The following is a 20,316-nucleotide window of genomic DNA, read 5'->3' as shown; positions in this document are numbered from 1 at the left end:
GGCTCCTTAAGTTTACATCATGTATTTTCTAGCAGTGAGTGGCAGATATCTTCACCAAAGAACTTTACAACAAAATTTTTAAAAACTTGATATACAAGTTGGGTATATGTGATATCTTTACATCAACTTGAAGAACAGTGTTGACACGAATATTTTGTTTCCTAAATGATTGTATTATTTTTCCTATATAGTTCTATCATTAATTTATCTCATAATATTGTAATTATTTAGAATTTCTATTATAAGAGAAATTTTTTTATTTGCATTTAGGAATTCTTATATATATATATATATATATGAGTCATTTGTACAAACAAATATATAGTGAAAATAAAATAAATATTGCTTCCCAAATTTTTATAATAAGTTTATTTTCATGATGGATAAGGGGTCAAAATCTTTCTGACTCAATAGTACATAGAATCCCAAAAATTACTCTGCACTCAGATTCTCTAACTCTTTGCATTGCATCCATTTGTTGCTATACAGAAAGCCCTATACTAGCAACCTCATCCTTGGACATTTGACTTCCGATTCCTGGCATCAATTAACCTCCACTTTAAAAATTTACATTCCAACCTCATTTCACAGAAGAACACAATCAGGTCTGCCAATTTTCTGACAAGAATATTTTCACTTGCTTATTTATAATTAATTCCTGATAAAAATAAATGGATGGAATGAATTTTTTTAAAAAAAGAAAAGCAAATGGATGGAATGAACTAAGCAAATTAAATAGAAAGAACCTAAGTGCAATGGAAAAGCGAGAAGACATAGAAAGTAATGAAAGAACTTAAATTGGTTTATAAGCTTTCCAAAAAAATGCCAAATATGAATAAGATTCCATATAAGAGAAAAAAAAATACCCGTAATCTTTTCTCAAGTTGCAAACGCCATGTGAGATCTTCTAACTGCTTCTCAAGTTTATTCTTAGCCAAACGCAAAGCACCAGCTTCATTAGCCTCCTGCAGAACACAAATGAAAAGTAAGTGTGATTATATAGAACACTTTCTCGTACCTGAGACTGGAACAGCTCAAAAATTTTACAATATTATAAGCAAAATAAGTCTTCACATGAATAAAACTCATGGTTTTTCTCCGAAGTAATCAATTTCATACTTGTTTAAGCCTTCGGAACTGTCTTTTTGCAAGTTTTTGCCTCCAAAGACACTGTATTGCTATGATAGAAGTTTGATGGTGACGTAAAGCTAAGCGGAACTTCCGCATCCTCCAACGAGCCTGAAAAGTTTACATTAAACAGTTTAGGTTTCCATCAGAATTGCATATCATCATATAAAGATCCCAATTTGAAGCATGTGATATTTAATTCCAACGAACTTTCATCGACCAGATGGTTTGCCAAGAACAAGAAACCAATGCAAGAAGCTGCAAGACAATTCCTGAGCCAGCCTTCAAATTTAAAACTAATGACACAATAATATTCCTCAGCATGAGTTTCAAATATGCATATACACAAACTGCAATCACGGGCATTGAAAGAGAGAGACCAGGCCACTGCATGGGATGTAAATAACAAGAAGCACCAAGACCTCAAATTTTACTTTACCTGAATCAAAGTGGCAGCTCTATGCTTCTTCACATGCACAAACTTTTTGCGTGCTAAGTAGCAGCGAATATTGGACTGTATAACAACAGCAGCCGAGAGTAGTTTCATGTAAAAACACCTTAACAACCACCTGCGGGCAAATTTCTGTATTGAAATAGCAGCTGCAGTTTCTCTCTTCATAGCATACATCTTCCGCGTAAGGCATCCTGCAATGTAATTGCCGCTAAGTGCTAAATCATGGCAGATCACAAGAGGTCAAATAGTGATAAGAGAATTTTATATCATCTGGCAGCATTATGCCACTAGAATTGATGCCTAGAGACTTATGAAGAAGATCAAAAAAATGTTTGTTTCCAGGGATTAAGATGACAATTGAAAGGGAAAATCGGCAAAGTTGCTCCACAAGGTTATCAGAGTAATTGGTGATGGAGTTACGCATTAATGGACAAAAAAATCACCAGTTGAGATAATCAATACCCAACTACGGCATGGTATTAACTAGTCCCAGGAAATGAACAGTAAAAATACTAGAAGGATACCAGAATAGCAGATGATGAAGCTATATATTAACAGACCAAATCATCAGTATTTGGGATAATCAAATGCCAAACTGTAGCGTGGTATTAACAACAAAAACAAATGCAGCATTAAAATTTTCAACCATAACAAATACTTAAAGCAAAGAGAACTTTTGTTGGCAATCTGAATTCTTTTTACATGGTACCAATAGCACATATAGTATAAGAAAAGACCTCTGCAGTACGCTTGCAGTGAAAATGCAGCAATCCGCATGGAAATGAAATTCCTACGAACAATAAACGTTCGAAAGCAACGCTGGATAAGTTTTGCAGCATTGTCCAGAACCTCAGCCCGCCTTGAGTCCAAAACGCCAATCTGCCCAGTCCTAAGAAATACCTTTGTCCTCCCTAACTGGAACAGAACAGTTTGACAACAAAAACCCAAGAGCTTGGTTTAAGCTGTAACTTTCATCAATAATAAAATGACAGATGAACCATGCACATCCTGTAGGTTCATACCTGAAAATTTTCGAGCTTTAACTTCTTAAGAATTTTCTCTGTCAACTCCCTTTCATCATGACTACCAAACGAACAAATTTCAATTACTAACTGAACTCGAAAAGAAAACCAAAAGTGCATTCTAAAGAAAAAAAATATAATGAAAATGGAAAACTAAGGGGAACAGCCTACTAGACATAGTCGGGTCTAGATAAATCAAATGTCAAGATTAAGAGAAAAACCAAACAAATTTAATCAGATATCACATATATGTAAGACCGTAGAACATCATGAAGGACCTGTTAACATGTCCTTCCAATATTTATCATCAATAATGAACCTTTCTAAAACCATACCTCAAATCCATAAATTCAGGAGCTAATAGTCCAAATCGATCCACAAACTCTGAATATGTCCTTCGAGTGGGATAGCCTGCCAGACTTATCCGAACAGCTTCCAAAACACCCTGATCAACATTAAAAGTCAATAAAAAAAGCAATTGTGCAAACAATGTTAAGAATTGACAATTAAAAGGGGAAAAAAACAAAATCACAGAGGAATATCAAACTGCTTTGTTGGATGTTGAACTAACATGTATTTCATCAGTTGATTAGGTGTGACACTAGAATGTTAACGTTTTAATATTGCCATTGCTTGCTCGTGTATTTACTTAAATAGGGAGTGAAAACAACTCATGGACAGCTAATACAAACAATCTGAAATGGAAATGCTACTAAATCTTAACATTTTTTTATATGTTATAATATATCATTTAGGATAGAAAAATCTAGAAGATTTAAGTTTGATTGGAATTTAGAAATGTTTGACATTTCACTTATTAGTTTTGGTAATTCCTTACTTGATTACAGTAAGATCAACATAAAGGATAAAGTCTAATATTAGACCTCAGCACATAGATTCTAATATTAATTATTTTGTTTTCTTCAATTTTTTTCCTCCCCATTATATGTCTCTCTCTTGCACCATCTCTCCGTTTGCCCTTATTACTACAAGGGAAAAACAACCGACTCTCAAAACTCGTCCACGTTTTACCCAGAAAAGTAAACCACTCGAATCATTTTGGATCAGGTTTTCCGGGGCCGGACAGATTCGGTTTAAAAAGGACCCATCCAAACCCAACCCAGATGTATATACTATATATTTTAATTTTATTAAATATATATAGTATATATGAATATACATAATATATATTTATATCTTTTAATTTTAATTAAAATATAAAACCTTAATTCTAACAATCTAACATATTCCTCTTCCAGCCACCATCTTCCTCTTTCTATGTTATCTTCTTCTTCTCCTTCCAATCTTCCTCTCTTCTCCATTATCTTCTTTTTCTAGTCTTCCACTTCCTCGCTGCACAGCACCATCATCGGACCTCACATTGTCTACTTCCAATTTTCCCTTCCCTTTCTGGACCTCTGTCACATCCGCTTCTAGTCTCCATGCATTGTCTTCCTCTTCCTCTCTGCTCTCAAGCCTTCAGCTGTTATCTAGTTGGATCACCATTCATCTCCACACTCAAGTCTTCCTCTTTGATCTTCCACCTACTCAGGATTGTCTTCTATCAACTTGGTTCTAATCGTGTTTCGCTGGAAACCTGACCATACTGAAAATGCACAAACTTGATAAACCTGCCCAAGATCCGAGGTGGGTTCTGGTTTTCTATTCATAAAATTGGGTAAGGTTCAAGCTTTGCAAAAAACTGTCCCGGCCACAACCCATTTAAATCCCTAATTCATATTTTTTTCTTTACCTCTTTCCTTTAGTTCTCCCCATTTTATGTCCTTCCCATTTCAGAGTGTGTTGCAAAGCAATCTAAAAGATGTTCTCTAACCAAATTGTCCACAGCCCTGCCAAAATAGCTCCTGGCCATATAGGTTGCTCAGCCATTTGAACTCTTTAACTCCCAATAAGTGGGAACCCAAAAGACTCTCCATAGGGTGTGGAGTAATCAATGTTAGTCCAAATATATCAAACAATCTCATCCACAACTTCCATGTTGTATTACACTACAAAAACACACAGCGATATGTTCACTGCTCCTTCCACACATAGGACATACGTCTGATGAAAGAATGTGACTTGGTCTACGCACTTGCAACATTTATTGTCAGTAAGCTGGCTGAGAGCCACAGTCCATGCAAACACCTTTATCTTGGAAGAGACTTTCACTTTCTAAAACATGTTAGCAAAAGATAGATGGCAATTAGGATGTTGAATAAGATGTTGAAAAAAGGAGTTACACATATATGAATCAGATGGTTGCATCCAAAGAAATGAAAGTTCTAGGCTTGTCGTTTATTAGGCTGAAAGAAAAACTGTTGCATTTGGATTCATGATGTTTGCAAGATGGGTTGCAAAAGAGGAAATTGACTGCTAAAGGAGTAGTACCAATCCAATGATCCCCCTAAAAGAGGAATTTGTAGCCATTCCCAATTCTCGACCAGATAAAGAGCAAGGGGTGATTTGGGTACAGGGCATGGTAAAGGGCCTTTAAGGATAAGAGGTCTTCAATCTTATTCCTTTGGGTACATTTGAAATAGGAGAGCTTTTGAAAGGACTGAATCTAATTTTGATAAATTCAAATACACTTGGTTATTGACCCTAGGTTTTTTTATTAATCATACTCTTCATTCTTGTGAGGATCTTGGGGACCTTATAGGTATTTTGCTTGACATGTAAACCTTCGATACAAGTTGCATCCTCTTGATGCTTGTGAGTAGATGATATTTTTCATTCAAAAAAATATGGGGATGATTTGGGTAATAGCATTTTATGGACCCTTATAAGAGGTGGTACACCCTTCTAATACATCTCACCCATTTCAGCAGTCACTATTGATCACCCTGAGTCATAGAATACTATGTTCCTGCCAAAAACATCATAGAGCCAATAATGATAAATTCTTAGAGACAAGATTCCCAATGTCCAATTTCCTTGTGCTTCGGATCGATAACAAGCCTCTCAACTAAGTAAATAATCCCTAAGACTCTCTCCTAGACCTGCCCAGAACAACCTTCCTATACAACCCTCTATTCACTCAGCCACCCTTACAGGAATCTAAACAAGGAGAGACGTAGAGTGGAGTACTTGTCAAATGCGCTTGTATCAGGTTAACTTGACCTCCCATAAAAATGAAACCTCCTCTCCAACTCTCCAATAGTTTACTGACCTAACTACTCTCTCCAGAAAAGACTGTTGTCTTGTATTATCCAATAATGGAACCCCTAGGTAGTAATAGGCCAAGATAATCTAGCGCATCTCTTGACTCCAATCCACCTCCTCGATCAATGTTTACTAAGTTTACATGTAACTGAAGATAAGTTCATTAAACTGTATTAACATAAGAACATTACAAATCGAACTATTATTTTTTTTTAAATAACAGATCGAACTATTATTTTTTTTTAAAGTAACATATTGAACTATTATTAAGTTCTCAAACTCGACTAGTATCACCCACAAATTGCAAACGGGATACTTCAGTTCTATCTTTACCTACTACCTAGCCCTACACCACTCCTCTCTCTGATCCTCCCATCAACAATCCTACTTAACACATCAACAACGAAAGTAAATAGAAATTGAGGTAAGGCATCTCCTTGTCTCAACCCACTGAAAATAGGAACTACTCATTATAATCACTGCAGACGAAATATTTGTCATATCACCTTGATCCATTTAGTCTATATCTCACTAACCCCTTCCTTTCCATCACTCTAGTCACAAACCTCCATAGCATATAAAATTTCTACGCATTTAGGTTGTTGGAGGCGTCCTCTATTTTCTCTTTGTAACAAGGTCACTCCCACTCAATCTTTTTTGCCTATTATTCCCCTATATTACTTGTCTCTATCTAAGATTTCCAAGTGTGTCATTGAGAGAGTTGAGGTGTTGAGATTTTTCTTTGGTTGGTTTCGAGTGAGTCCATGAGAGTGATGAGACCATTGTGATAGGGACCATCCATTACAAAATTTGTCTCTTCGTATTAAATTGTTGTGACAGTTTCACCTTTGATTCTGACCCTTTGTGGTCCAGGGTTACTAAGAATAAGTTTAGGCTACACCAAAATGGATGCGACTCCAAATTTAATGTTTTAAGTACATAAGAAGCCTTGGAAAGGCTGTTTCTAATCTCTAAGTTCCTTTTACCCTTGCTCAAATTGAGAGTGAAGAATGGTTCTTGTTTTCTTTTTCGAGAGATCCTTGGATTAAAAATGCTCCCTTAACATCTAAATTCCCTCAGCTCTACAGTTTGTCCAATATCCATCATGCTCTTATTTCCTTTTTCTGGATCAACCTAATGATTATCAACCTTGGGAATGTGTCTTTTTTTTTAAAATCTTAATGATCAAGAAGCTCCTGATATGGTCTTATTAATTCAACTCCTTTAGTCTATTGTTTTTCATAGTTACTTAACTTTGGTCCCCAAAATCTTCGTGTATTTATTTTTACAAGCTTATCCTTGGATTTATAATTCATAATCTTGCACCTCCCAGTGTTGTTCTCAATAAATATCTACAGAAAGCTCCTGCCCTTTCTAAGGTAAAAGTTTGTGTTCAAACAACTGCTTATGACCACATATGCCTCAAGCTCATAGACAAACCATGTGTTCTCACCAAAGGTTTGTGTAACGTGTTTAAGAGACACAAAGATGCATATATTTCTTTTTTGCACTGTAATGTGGTTTGGAGAATTTGGTATTAGATTTGTTGATATTTAGTGTTTACTGGGCTTCTATTAGTATGAGGGTTTTCTTTATTCTATTCTAATGGATGCTATAGTACGAACATCAAGGTGTTTAAAGCTCTTCGGAAAGGCCCTCTTTTCAAGAATCAAATATCCACTGTTTGATTCTTTGGGATAGGATTATGTTATAGCAGCCTTGCGGGCTTAGGCTCACAAAGATTTTGAGGATATTTTGTTTATCTGTTTTTTAAAGATAGGCTAACTATTCTTTCGCCAGATTAGTTGTTTTTTTTTCTTTCTATCTCTTTTGGCTTTTCTCTTTCTTTCCGGAGGACACCAAATCCGCCTTTTTTATTTTATTCTTTCTTGTCAATAGAATTTCTTTCTACCAAAGGAAATCATAGTGAAAATATGACTTAAATCTGAAAATGACATTTTAGATCATATATATATATATATTGGAAAAGAGAAAATTAGAAGATTATAAAAAGGAGGATGAGACATCCTCCAAAAGCCTCCTAGAAATAGAGGACAGACATCATTAACAGAAAACAAAGTTCAATACAAAAGAGCGCACCGATTTCTAACTTATGTCATTATCATTTTCCAAATCTTACTTTCAGTTCGACAATTATATATGTTTATGGTGTATAAAGATATATGAACTTAGGGAATCAAAATTCAAAATAGTTTTCTACAACTAAAGAGGCTTAAGTTTTTGTTTGTCCCATAGATATAGTCACCATCATGCTATAAAAAGGAATAGTGCAAGAATACATAAACCCACAAGGTAAAACCATTATCCAGAAGACATGTTTAGGAATGCAAAAAGTTAAACAAAAAAATATTGCCACTAACCCCACAGCGCAATTGATGTAAAACGCTAAGATTCTCAAACTTTTGTGGTCGGTTTAAAGAGTTCGGCTTCACACAGCGAACATAATGAGGCTCGGTTGAGTTGAGAGTTTCCATGAGTGCTTGGAGTTGTTGCTAGAAACAAGAAAAAATAATTGTTAGCGTGACTTTAGTTTGGAAAACTCGTCCATGACATCCATCGTTTTCTGTTCTGTTAATGCGAGTAACTACCAAACTAACCAAACCCGGCAGTTTAGCCAAGTGGTTCCTCAACCAGGAGTTATACATAAATGCTTAGATTCAAATCAGAAGGACAGGAGAAACCTTAGAAAAGTATTTTTCAAAAAAAAAAAATACCAAACTAGTTAGGCAGCAAATAAGAAAATATAACCCATCTGCATACCTTAAATCTAGAGGCCACAGAAGAAAACTTGTAGGATGATCTCGAAGATTCCTCCGGAAGTGAAGGGAACAGACCAGCAATAAAGGGACTTTTGGATGATGACAAAAGATTGCAATGTTCCATCACAACATAATCCCGATTTTTATCTAAAAAGGTATCTGTTTGATAGGTCACCTGCAAAGTTAGAATCTGGTTATTGTAATTTTCCGGAAAATACATGTTTCTATTTGCTTGCATATAGTGCCAATTTGACATGCCTTGCCAGCATAATGGGAAATGATAAAATCTGTTTCTGAGAATTTCTCCTTCTCCAACCTTGGATGGTCACGGAAATTCTGAAACAGCTTGGTCGAAAATGTATGATTTGTTGACTTTGGGAACATGCTGCATAAATAGGAAATCTAAATCAGAACTCTTTGCAGGCAAGCACTTGTATACAGCAACAATCACCAACTTATATTCAAGAACTAAAATAGTACCAAGCTTCGTCCAGGAGTGCAATTATCCCAATGGGTTTCTGCAAACATATAACTAATAGGATCAGGCTAAAAAGTAACAGAATCGATTAAACTAAAAAAGTAAAAGAAATATAAACATTAGTAAAACATTAGAATTTTTTTAATGTAACCATTAAGGCACGAAATGCCAAAAGCATCATCATACAGACAGGAGAAATACAATTTAGATATATTTGGCAGAAACAAATAAAGCATGCTAGACTTAGCAATGTGAAGGCCAGCAGGCCATGTTGAGTGTAATGAGGGAAAAAAATCCTCCTCACCATCTCACAGTTGTTGTCTTTGTCAAGTAAAGTTGTTCATTTCACTAAGATTTGTTTCTTGAAAGAAAATTCTCCACGTTAGGGATCAGATTAAATTCCAGAGGAAGAAGGAAAAGAAGAGTTCAATAATTGCAATATAGTAGACAAAACATATCAGGAAAGCTGCCACATGCATAAATTTGGGATAGAAACAAAGAAAAACCTTCTCAATCAGATCTAAAACATCTTGGTTGTCTATAAATTCAATATAGCTCCAATTAATTTCCTCTTTCTGATAATCCTCCTGCTCCATCTTGAATACATGCTGAAAGAAATAAAGAGAAATAATAAGATGGCTGGCAAAATGTATATTGACTTTACTTTCATGGTTTTATTAACAATACACACCTCATTGAAATGCTGCTGAAGTTTTTCATTTGCAAAATTGATGCAAAATTGTTCAAAACTGTAAAACAGAAGATGAACAATGATTGCAAGGAAAGAAAAACCAAATTACTGCACTAGTACACCATGTAACTATAGCGGACAACATCAGTAGAACCATGACCTCCATGAAGAGCAAAACAGAAAAGAGTTTTTCGTGGGAGTACAGGTGTGACATCTAACAGGCTAACTCCAGATGTCAACTCTTGAACCAACACATTTAAGATTATGGACCTTACAATTCTTACTTGATGTCAAGGGAAAAAGGTCCTGCCCTCGTATATTGCTCTCAGATTGTACCAAGTGCATTTTTCCTATCTTATAGGGGGTTCTAATCTCTGCATATGATCTTATGAAAAGATGAAATTCATTTGGACAAGAAGAGTCCGACCTAGCTAAAAGAAAGTAAGGAGATAGAGAATCCAGTAAATGGGCGAAATTTTAACAACAATGCCAACATAGACAATACTAAAAAGACTAGTTTATCTAAAAATTCATGAATAATTGAGCAAAACATCGATCACATAAGCAGTCAATTAACAAATAATATAAGAGTCACACATCGCTTAAACCACATAATAACGGCAAGAAAAGAAAATGTACAAGAAGCATGATAAACTAAGAAAAAAAAAACACTTACCTGTTACGCTTAAAGCATTCAAAGCCATAAATATCCAAAACCCCAATCTGTACACGTGAATCTGGATCTTGCCCAACAGATTTGTTAATCTTATCAACAAGCCTAAAAAAGCCTCAAACAAGAAATTCTTCCAGTCATATAAAATATATGCATCATTTGGAAAAAAAGGTACTTTATCAGGCAGTGATTACAAAAATACCAATCAAACAATCGAGCATAAACAGTTTTCGCCAGTGCATCCCGGCTAGCAACAGCTGCATAACAATCAAGAGCTTTAACAATACTTCCTTCCCGGGTTTGAATTGTACGGGTACATAACGATGCCAGCAAAAGGCTCACATCACACCTTGACAAGGAAACATTAAAGTCAGTAGAATATTTAAGTTAAAAAACTTCATCCTAAATAGGTGATTGTCACATCACCAGCAGAAAAACAAGGTTCATGGTTCAAGTTGCCAGCACCAAGCTTAGATTGCAAAAAAGTTTCTTGTCCACCTAATAGCCATACTGCATATGAATTATACTTCAGAATCCAGATCATACATGGAATTCTCATTCCAAAATCTAAAGACACATGTAGTACGTTCCAAAAGAATTGAAACAATGCTCTGTAATATAAAAGAACCTTCAATCATCAAAAAGCTAAGGATTCCAAATCCAAAGGTAAAGGCAACGAGAGAAATTTATTAAAACGAGGCAAATTTGGATTTACTAAATCAAGCACATACATAAAAAGATCAGCAGTCATCTGCATGTGGAATTTAGATCTCTGATCCTTTATAGCTGAAGAATCATGCTCTTTCCCAGGAGAAAATTCAATGTTTCCAAGATGCAAAATAGCAGCCAGAGTGCGAAATATAGATTCCTGATATAGATAACAGCAGAAAAGTAGGAAAACATTCAAAAAGAATGACAAAGGTTAAAAAAGAACATGTAACCTCAGAGAACCATGCCATTTCTAAGCTTCTTTACCTGATCCTCATGACTTATACCAACAATATCCATTGCCCTCCTTGTCTTCATGTATTCTTCAGCACTACTCACTCCATCTAATTCATAGGTCTTACTCTGATTTAAATAGTGAAAGTGGCTTGGATGATCTAATTTGTACTTTTCTGCATCCTACATGGATAAAAATGTTCCAGTACTCATAAGCTGGAACCATATGCTTTATATGATGCAGATACTAAACATTAACACATATGAACACATCAGTAAGGCCCAAGTATATATGTAACCTAAATATTAACTACACATATAGGTGCATAATAGCATAATGGATAGCCGAACTGCCACCAACAGAGGAACTCAAAAATAATTACCTTTCCAGATGCACATAACTGGTAAAAGCAGTGATAATTTCTCTCAGGATCCGTTATCTGAACTACACGGGACCGTTCAAGAAGGTAAGTTCTGATTGCAGCACCAGATATTCTACCATTGGCATCAAATTGGATCTCAACAAACTTTCCAAAACGGCTGCCACAATGAAGTATAAGGGTTAAAGTAAGCAGAAACCTTCCCAATTTCTTTTCAAAAAAAAATTCCTAGATAAATGTAAATAAAGATATTCAAGAAAACTAGAAAAGCTAAAATCAATGGACTGAGTATTTTTCTTCTCATTACTAAATAAGTAAGGTACTATACTAAAGGAGCTCTATGGTTCCTGTATGCTGATTTAATCATTAAGCATTTACCTAAATGCAACTTCCTGGTTTATATCATTATCTATAACTATTTCTACAAAATACATACATATTTTCCTCTGACAGTTTGTTTCAGCTAATAATTAAATCCAATTTTGTTCAGCACAGACTTTTTACCTTGTTCACTAACTCTAATAGTAATTAAGAGTCGTAATCAAAAATTTAGCCTAAACTCATGAATGAACAAGAGATAAACGAAAAGAAGATCAACTTTTTTGGAACCCTTCTATCTTCAAACAAAATAGAATGTGATGGATTCGAGATATTCCAAAATCACCTGAGCATTCAAAGATGCAAGCAGATGAAAAATAATTCAAGCCATTGGCAATTCGGATGAAGTAGAATAAGTAAATTACTAACAGTAGCTTCTTTCATGTTTGGAATAGTTTGAATGAGGATTAGTAAATTGAAAAGATACTATACGCAACCAAAAGACCATATACCTTTGAACAAATAAAATTTAAAAATAATAACACAATAATTCTAAATATCTTAATATAATAATTTAAAGCATTTAAATTAAAAATATCCAGATATGCTTAGGAATTCCGGTAGGGTAGAATGGGACAGTTAAACAAGAAAGAAGAGTGGAGTAAATAACTCTTGTTAGCTGATTTCTTACTTGGAACAGTCTGACTAAGAGAATGTATATGAATTGGAAAGGATTATATACGCAAACAAAACAATCAACCCAAAAGAAATATATTTAGAAATATTAGTACCATTAATATGGTAATTAACTAAGAGATTGGATATGAATTGCAAGGGGTTGTATACGCAAACGAAACAACCAAACCATAAGAAATATATTTTTAAAAAAAATAGTACCATTAATATGGTAATTACCAAGAAAGCGGGCGAAGAAAATTTTCCATTTAAACAGATTGTGAAATTAAATGCTCCACCTAAAATTGCTTTTTTCACCTAAGAGACTGCCCGTGAATGTATTTTGACCATAGACAAGTTTATGAAGAGAAGGATTATGGTGAACTGATGTTTTCTTGCAAGAATGCAGAGGAGACTTGTGATCACATCCTTCTTCAATGTCCTATTACATATAACCTATGGTCTATGACTTTTGGATTATTGGGGTACAGATGGGTGTTGTCGGGTATAGTCAGAGATGAGATTTGGGCTTAGAACTGCATTGTAGGTCGGAAGAAAGTTTTGGGTCTCATATTATTAGCCATTTTTTGGGTTATTTGGAAAGAGAGCAACAGAAAAGTTTTTGAGGGAGTGGAAGAACGTATTAATAAAATTAGAGAGAGACTGTTTCAATCCCTTGGTGTATTGATTATGAAATAAAACTTGCATACCTTTGAAAATTTTGGTGACTTAATTGATATGCTAACTGATTTATAAATTCTTTTATATATGGGTTTTGCACCCCATCGGTGCTTGTAATTAATACTATTTCACTTTTTTTTTCAAAAAGATTGTAATTTAAAAAACATTTAAAAAATCAATCAAATTACACAAAAAATAATTACATAATAGAATGTCAAACACAATTATTATGAAGTCATTTTTCAAATTTATTTTTTAAAAAATAATTAATTAAACAAAGAAAACTTAAAAATAAAAAAGGCACCCGCACGTGAAAATGGTGCAACTCCAACTAGCACAACCAGAAATCGTCACTACAATCAACACATCAATTTCCTCTCGTGTATTGAGACAAATAGGTACTACGATATAGCAAATCAAACAACACCAAGTCCTAGCATAACCCTAGATCATCACATGACCATGCCATACTGTGAGACTCGGCCATCAGGCGAGAGTCTGCCATCCACGCTATTACACTCATACAACTAGCAATCTGAACAGATCTAGTCTTTTGTGATCAAAATAGATTATATGAGCCATTAAGTGCTTTCAACAAGTTCACTGTTGTCCCAGTGATGGTTAATGATAGTCTTTAGTGGTCTGCTGTTGCTTTAAGAGGGGTGCAAAGATTAATTATAATTTTTTATTTTCTAAAAAATGTAATTGAAAGAGCACCCAAGTAATTTTATTTTGCTTTATACTACTATTGGGGTCAAATGGTACATGCCCGTACCTCAAGCAAGAGGTGCTACAATCAATAACCAAGAGAAGAACACAAATGGTTTTACATGAGATTTTTTAATCATCCTATGCTTTCCTTAAATAGGATCATGTTTGAAGAATCAATAAACCAGGCAATAGTTATGACCAAAGAAGCATTCTATTATAGAGGGGCCTCCAATGGTAATACTGGTTGAGAGTAACCACAGCAGTCTTTTTCTAATTTGGGTAGGACAACACAGTGAACTATCTCACAAGGTCAATATGGATGCCAAAAGATGGGATAGAGCGCGTTAAGGCAACTTTAGCCTATCCCATGTTTGGCCAAAATGCTTATGACTTTATTTTCATTGAAATGCTACTTATACATTCTCTAGGATTCAAAAACTACTTGAGATAAAACAGGATGTTTCTTGGGCCCTTATTGAATAATAAAAATAACTTCATTAATGAATGATTCAAACCACAAGGGATTTGAAGATATGTAAATGCAATCTTCAAACATTACCAGCAAGATATTTTGTCCAATCTTCAAATATTACCAGCAAGCTATTTTGTCCAATCAAGAAGTAATATTAACTATGATTGAATATCAATTTCCAACCTTCCCCATCACGATGGGATAGGTTGATGCACTGGTTTCACCTTCAGATTACTCCTGATCTGTTTAAGGTTTACTTATGCAATAGCTTACAAACGGGTTGGACCCCTAACTTGCATTGAAGTTTGCCTGTTTTAATTTTTTTTTCCTAGTTCTGATGCTGTAGGAAGATATTTAACTCTCTTATTATGTACTTGTTTGCCTGTATTTATTGTATTCTATTTTGATGCTGTAGGAGGATATTTTGAGGTCCTATTGTGCACTCTTTTCTCTTTCTTTCTCTGTAATAATATCTCTTCTTTTCTATAAAGAAACTATTCAATTTAAATGTGTTTCAGCCCATTAGGTCAAATACAAAGCACTAGATCTTATCAAATTAATCGTCGACCAAGTAGATTCATAATAATTAATAGCATCTGTCAAGATAACTTATGAAAAGAAAATAAACATTGCATCACATAGAAGAACTTAACCACAATTAAACACCCTGAGCTTATAAATATCACTAAAGAAAAAAATAGAAAGTAGTTATGATAATAAATAGGGTAACACATTTGACCCATGGCCTACCTTGAATTATCATTTCGGACCGTCCTTGCATTACCAAATGCTTCCAAGAGTGGATTGGACTGGAAGAAACCACAGTTGCATAAGCAGCATGTTGATAGCATATCATGCAAACAACAAAACCCACTCAACGGTAAAAAATTGAAATTAGAGCAATATAAGTAGCCAGCAAATCTTCAACAATCCCCTCTAATAGTTAACAAAAAGAAATTACAAAAGTTGGCTCCAGTTCACATGAACATTTTACTCACAAAAGACTATCAGATTAGATTTCAATAGTATGATTATACCAGGTGCAAATTTATTCAAGTGAAACCTTACTTCAAGAACTTGCTGCTCAACGGTTCTGTCATCACCAGCAGCACGGCCACCAACATATGTAAGATACTGCATTATTAACTTTGTTGTCTCGGTTTTCCCAGCCCCACTTTCTCCACTTACCAATATAGATTGGCTTCGATTCTCATTAACCATAGCTCTGAGTTATAAAACAGAATGGAACCTAATTGAATCACATTGCAGGATACAAAACCTTAGATCAGCGCCAGTTATCGTACACGTAAGCAAAATCACGTACCTGTATGACACATCAGCCACAGCAAAAACATGGGGACTTAGCTCACCAAAAGGAGCTCCCTTATACTGCTCCATCATATGCACATTGTAAAGATGAGGAAGCTTTGTAAATGGGTTAACTGCTATCAGAATGCTTCCTGTGTATGTCTATGAAAGGACAAAAAAGAAGAAACTCCGATAAATGGTAAACCAAAAAATTCTTACACGAATTTCAGAAGGGAATTCGAATAACCACAAAAACATGCATGAAAATATAACTAGGAATCTAAGAAATTGGTGGCATAAAAATGAACTTGATTGAAAATTCTTTAATTATGAATAATAATTCATTTTTCCATAAAAAAATCTCTAGTCACATACCAAAAGTTATAAATAGAAATGGTCACAACAGTATCCAATCAGTGAGTAAAGTGTCATATGAGATCCCTGTGAGATACAGAAATGCCGGTTTGGTAACCCAACTGCTATAATGCAGTCAAAACTAGCTCCCAAATCAGGATGTGCTTATTAAAATGACTAAACAACATATGCATCATGAAATGTAGCTGACATTTAGCTGTTGCAGCCTGTTAGAGGGTAACGGCTAATATCCAGTATGACCAGAGAACTGTATTTCGGTACATTAAGCCTTTAGAATCCAACTTAGAGCGCGGTGGTCTGTTGTCTTTGCAGCCAACAAGCTGCCAAATTCCAGGTTGACGGCAGCACAGGTCCACAAGAATTCCAATTGTTGCAGGGGCAATGAACTCTGTTTGCATTAATTTATGAGACCTTGTAAAACATTTTGAGGCTAAGTCGTCTGGCAATATCATCCTTAAGACCAAAACAACACTACAATCCAAACTCGGAACAACATGTCCTAAATATGTCTCACAATATTTTACACAACTTTCACAGTTGTCGATATTCAGGAATTTCATGAAAAATTACCTAATTCATTTGAAAACAGACAAAATCAATTCATTATTAAGTAAACACAAAATTGGACCTGTGGAGAAAGAGACTGAAATTCACTCACATAAATATCATTAAGAGCGTATCTCCTCTCGAGATTATAAAGCACTCCAGGCTCATTCAAATACGTCAACTTAGTCATATCATCAACTCCTCCAAGCTCCTCCTCACCATCATCCCTCGGAAACAGCTTTCCAGGGAAAGCTAAGACCTATAGCAAGGCCGAAATAAGTAAAATAACAATAAGAATGACAGAAGTCGTCCAGTCATCAACAGTGAAAACACATATACGAGCGAAATTTGACCTTCTTCCCAGTGACAGTTTGCAGTTGAACCTGTTTTCCAGCAAACTCAATGACTTGGGCTCCAACCCAAGCCAAATTCTTATCCTCAACCCATACCTTAGAACCCTTCCGCAGATTCATGCTTGAGTCCTGAAAAATATTAGAAGAGCTAGGGTTGTAGAAGAAAATCCGTTGAAAAGAAAGAGAAAGAGAGAGTGTGTGCAGTTACGATAATTTGAATTTTGAAAAGAGAAATGAAACCCTAGAGAAGTCTGAGAGTGACAAAATAGAGGAGAGAACAGAGAGAGTTACGGGCATCTGTCTGCGTTGTTTTTTGGCTTCCCGCCCTACCAGGTTTGTGTATTCTGGGACTCAAAATGAAGAATTTATAATTTAAAAAAATAAAAAATAAAAAATCAATTAACCGTAAAGGACACGTCAACCCAACCCCCCCCCCCCCCCCCCCCCCCCCCAAAAAAAGTAAATTTTGTGACCGTTTGCTTGCCAGGAAATTGAAAGGAAGCTACATTTATTTTGAAATTTTCTGGAAAAAAATTAATTAAATGACTAAATAATATCGTCATAAATATAGCTTTCATTTTTGTCCTAAATTAATCCTTTTATTAATATAACCTGCCCGCTTCGTTTTATTTCCTTCTTTCCTTCTATACATTGTCATCATCTCTTAACTTATTGTTTATTTGTCTCAAAAATTAATTCAAAATTCATTGTAAATTTACATTTAACTTAATTTTAAATAATTAAACTTGTCAAATATATGATAAAAATATATTGAATATTATCTGAATTTTCATAATGTATTATTGTGATTACTTTTTAATTAAATTAAATGTGAATTATACAAATACAATTCACATGAGTTTTAAATTTTTCCCATAATTATTCAAATTTTCAATTATAAATTTTGTGTCTCATTGTATGAAAATAACTTTTTGCTTTTTGTTTTTAATACATTTTTTTTTATTTTTACAGCGTCAACTTCACATATAAAATATTTTGTAACATTTCATCTCTATAATTAAAATTTTATTTTACAATATATGTATATAATTTAAAATATATTTCTATATCAAAGGGAAATTTCTATTTCCATTTTCCTTGCAAAAATGTAAAGCGTTAAAAGTATTTTTTAAAAAAAAAAAAACATATTGGCATGTACTAAATCTATTCATATGCATTTTCGTTATTAATTCTTAATAATTTTTTTTTTAAAATTTCTCAACACATTGATCATAGTAAATTATTATGTCTATTAAAAGAACACTAGTAAAATTCACTAGGTCAGGTAATTTTTTTTTATAAACATTCTAATGAATTAAATTTAATTTATTCATAAATTACTGTATAAACAAGCAAAATATTCGTATTCTAATCTAAACTTCAAACTAGTTAATATAAAAAGGTTAACTTGTAAATAAAGTGTAATCATATTTTTTATATTCCATTAACAATTAAACTAACTTTTATTTCTATTAAGTTATCATAATATAGATTACGTTTATCCATTAGTAAATATATACTCGTATTTTTTATTTTTATAAATATTATGTATTTAATTTTATTCTTCAAACTTTGTATTAGTAGTGATTATAAAATTTGGTCTTTAATCATTACTTAATTTTAAATATTTGAGTAAGGATATAGTAGATAAAATTTTTAAAATTGGTACTAACTTTAGCATTATTTTTATATTAAAATAAAAACTATTTCAATTAATTATCAAATTTTCAATGACTACATAATTTCTAAAGTTTATTAATTTATTAACTAAAAATACATTGTTTTCTTAATTATTTTCAAAACATTTATAAATTAATTTAGATGAAAATTAAAGTTAATATGATGTTATTGATAATGAGGTATTATTTTCAAACGTGAGCCTTACACCCTTCTAGTAGAGCTAGTTTCTTCTTACTACTCTTTTTATATCAAAAATATTTTGACTTTTTTTGTTCTCTGACGTTCACAAATTGCATTTGAGAATGAATATAAAAGAGCAACATCATCACGAGAAAAGTGGTGACACGCGCATTAATAAGATCGGTTTAAAGGAAAAATAAAATACCAAACAATGGCAGGAAAAGCAACAATAGTGCCAAAAATGAAATTGCCACGAGCATTAAATAAGCAAATCAATCTCTTAATAACCAAAACAACATATTGTAGGATGGTAAAGTCTATTATTACTGTTGACAATTTTGAAAACCACTACATTTTTAAGAATTTCCATAATGGGTAATATCATTTATCATAAACTATTTATTTAAAGTCATTCATAAAACTTTTAAGAAATATCTGAAAAACTAGTAAAGTAGTTTCCTTTAGATCTCTAACTAGGAATTCATTTATATCCTCATAGTCATATGGCTGCTAAAAAGAAAATTACAAGTAGATGCAATTGAAACATTAGGGTTTCTTTAATAATTTTAAAAGAATATCAATTTGAGCTTTCCATTGAAGAATTAGAATTCGTTGAAACTCCATTTTGGGTAAGAATTATAATATATTTTTTGGTATGTTTAAAAAGAAAACAATGCCCTAAGGCATAACAAATAAAATTGAAAAGACTCTAGATATTGATTTTGCTGGAAATGAGGGTCATTTAGTTTATTATATTCTAGTTAAAATCGTGATTATATTTTAAACCCATTGCCCTCGATTTTATTCCTTATGAAACAATACAACTTATAGCACTATGAACAATTTATATATGAACTCCTCATATTTCTACAACAATTGTTGTAAACTCGACCATAATAAGAAAGATTATTTCCGAATAAAACCTTCAATTATAAAATCCTTCATAGGTTTATGACTAAAACCATATGGCCTTTATATGAGATCTGATGCAATCACAAACATAATTAAGTCATCCAAAGTTGATAATTGACTAAAATAAAATTTGCTCAAATAAGTATATATATTAATAATTTAGAGGATCATACTTGTATTATTAAGGTCCTTACTACATGATTCTAGGTTTTATTCATTTGCACACAAGAATAATAAGACTCCTAAAGATTAATCCAAAACTATAATTATGTTGATAATAAATGATTAAATGACGATGTAGGAAATAGTCAAATCCATGAAAAGCTTAAAACATTAATTAATGAAGCCTCAAATGATGGCATGAAATTAAGTAAGTATCTGGAACCTATTAA

General features: G+C 33.4%; 1 protein-coding gene across 2 annotated transcripts in view; it reads right to left on the bottom strand.

Annotated features, from left to right (window-relative positions):
* The window catches only part of XI-I (myosin), a 41,111-nt gene extending 23,542 nt beyond the window's left edge, over positions 1-17,569 (bottom strand). Inside the window, exons 1-23 of one of the 2 annotated variants that reach the window (XM_088207388.1) lie at positions 17,444-17,569; positions 17,153-17,281; positions 16,912-17,058; positions 15,895-16,040; positions 15,639-15,795; positions 15,321-15,379; positions 11,717-11,873; positions 11,367-11,516; positions 11,123-11,259; positions 10,594-10,740; positions 10,395-10,496; positions 9,719-9,776; positions 9,534-9,635; positions 9,030-9,067; positions 8,808-8,934; positions 8,551-8,724; positions 8,151-8,282; positions 2,940-3,049; positions 2,605-2,665; positions 2,320-2,497; positions 1,568-1,773; positions 1,120-1,239; positions 867-965 (exon numbers count right to left, since the gene is read on the bottom strand). In XM_088207388.1, coding sequence (XP_088063514.1) covers positions 867-965; positions 1,120-1,239; positions 1,568-1,773; positions 2,320-2,497; positions 2,605-2,665; positions 2,940-3,049; positions 8,151-8,282; positions 8,551-8,724; positions 8,808-8,934; positions 9,030-9,067; positions 9,534-9,635; positions 9,719-9,776; positions 10,395-10,496; positions 10,594-10,740; positions 11,123-11,259; positions 11,367-11,516; positions 11,717-11,873; positions 15,321-15,379; positions 15,639-15,795; positions 15,895-16,040; positions 16,912-17,058; positions 17,153-17,281; positions 17,444-17,449 — 2,742 coding nt within the window. In that variant the 5' untranslated portion in view covers positions 17,450-17,569. Of the gene's footprint in view, positions 1-866; positions 966-1,119; positions 1,240-1,567; positions 1,774-2,319; positions 2,498-2,604; positions 2,666-2,939; positions 3,050-8,150; positions 8,283-8,550; positions 8,725-8,807; positions 8,935-9,029; positions 9,068-9,533; positions 9,636-9,718; positions 9,777-10,394; positions 10,497-10,593; positions 10,741-11,122; positions 11,260-11,366; positions 11,517-11,716; positions 11,874-15,320; positions 15,380-15,638; positions 15,796-15,894; positions 16,041-16,911; positions 17,059-17,152; positions 17,282-17,392; positions 17,412-17,443 lie in introns of those variants that run through there. The other variant, XM_088207387.1, reaches the window with a different exon arrangement.
* Positions 17,570-20,316: the final 2,747 nt, after the last annotated feature.

Source organism: Carica papaya, chromosome 7, assembly GCF_054855325.1.
Source record: "Carica papaya isolate Zhongbai chromosome 7, ASM5485532v1, whole genome shotgun sequence".
In the NCBI taxonomy this organism is placed as follows: domain Eukaryota; kingdom Viridiplantae; phylum Streptophyta; class Magnoliopsida; order Brassicales; family Caricaceae; genus Carica; species Carica papaya.
This window is presented reverse-complemented; position numbering and strand designations above follow the sequence as displayed.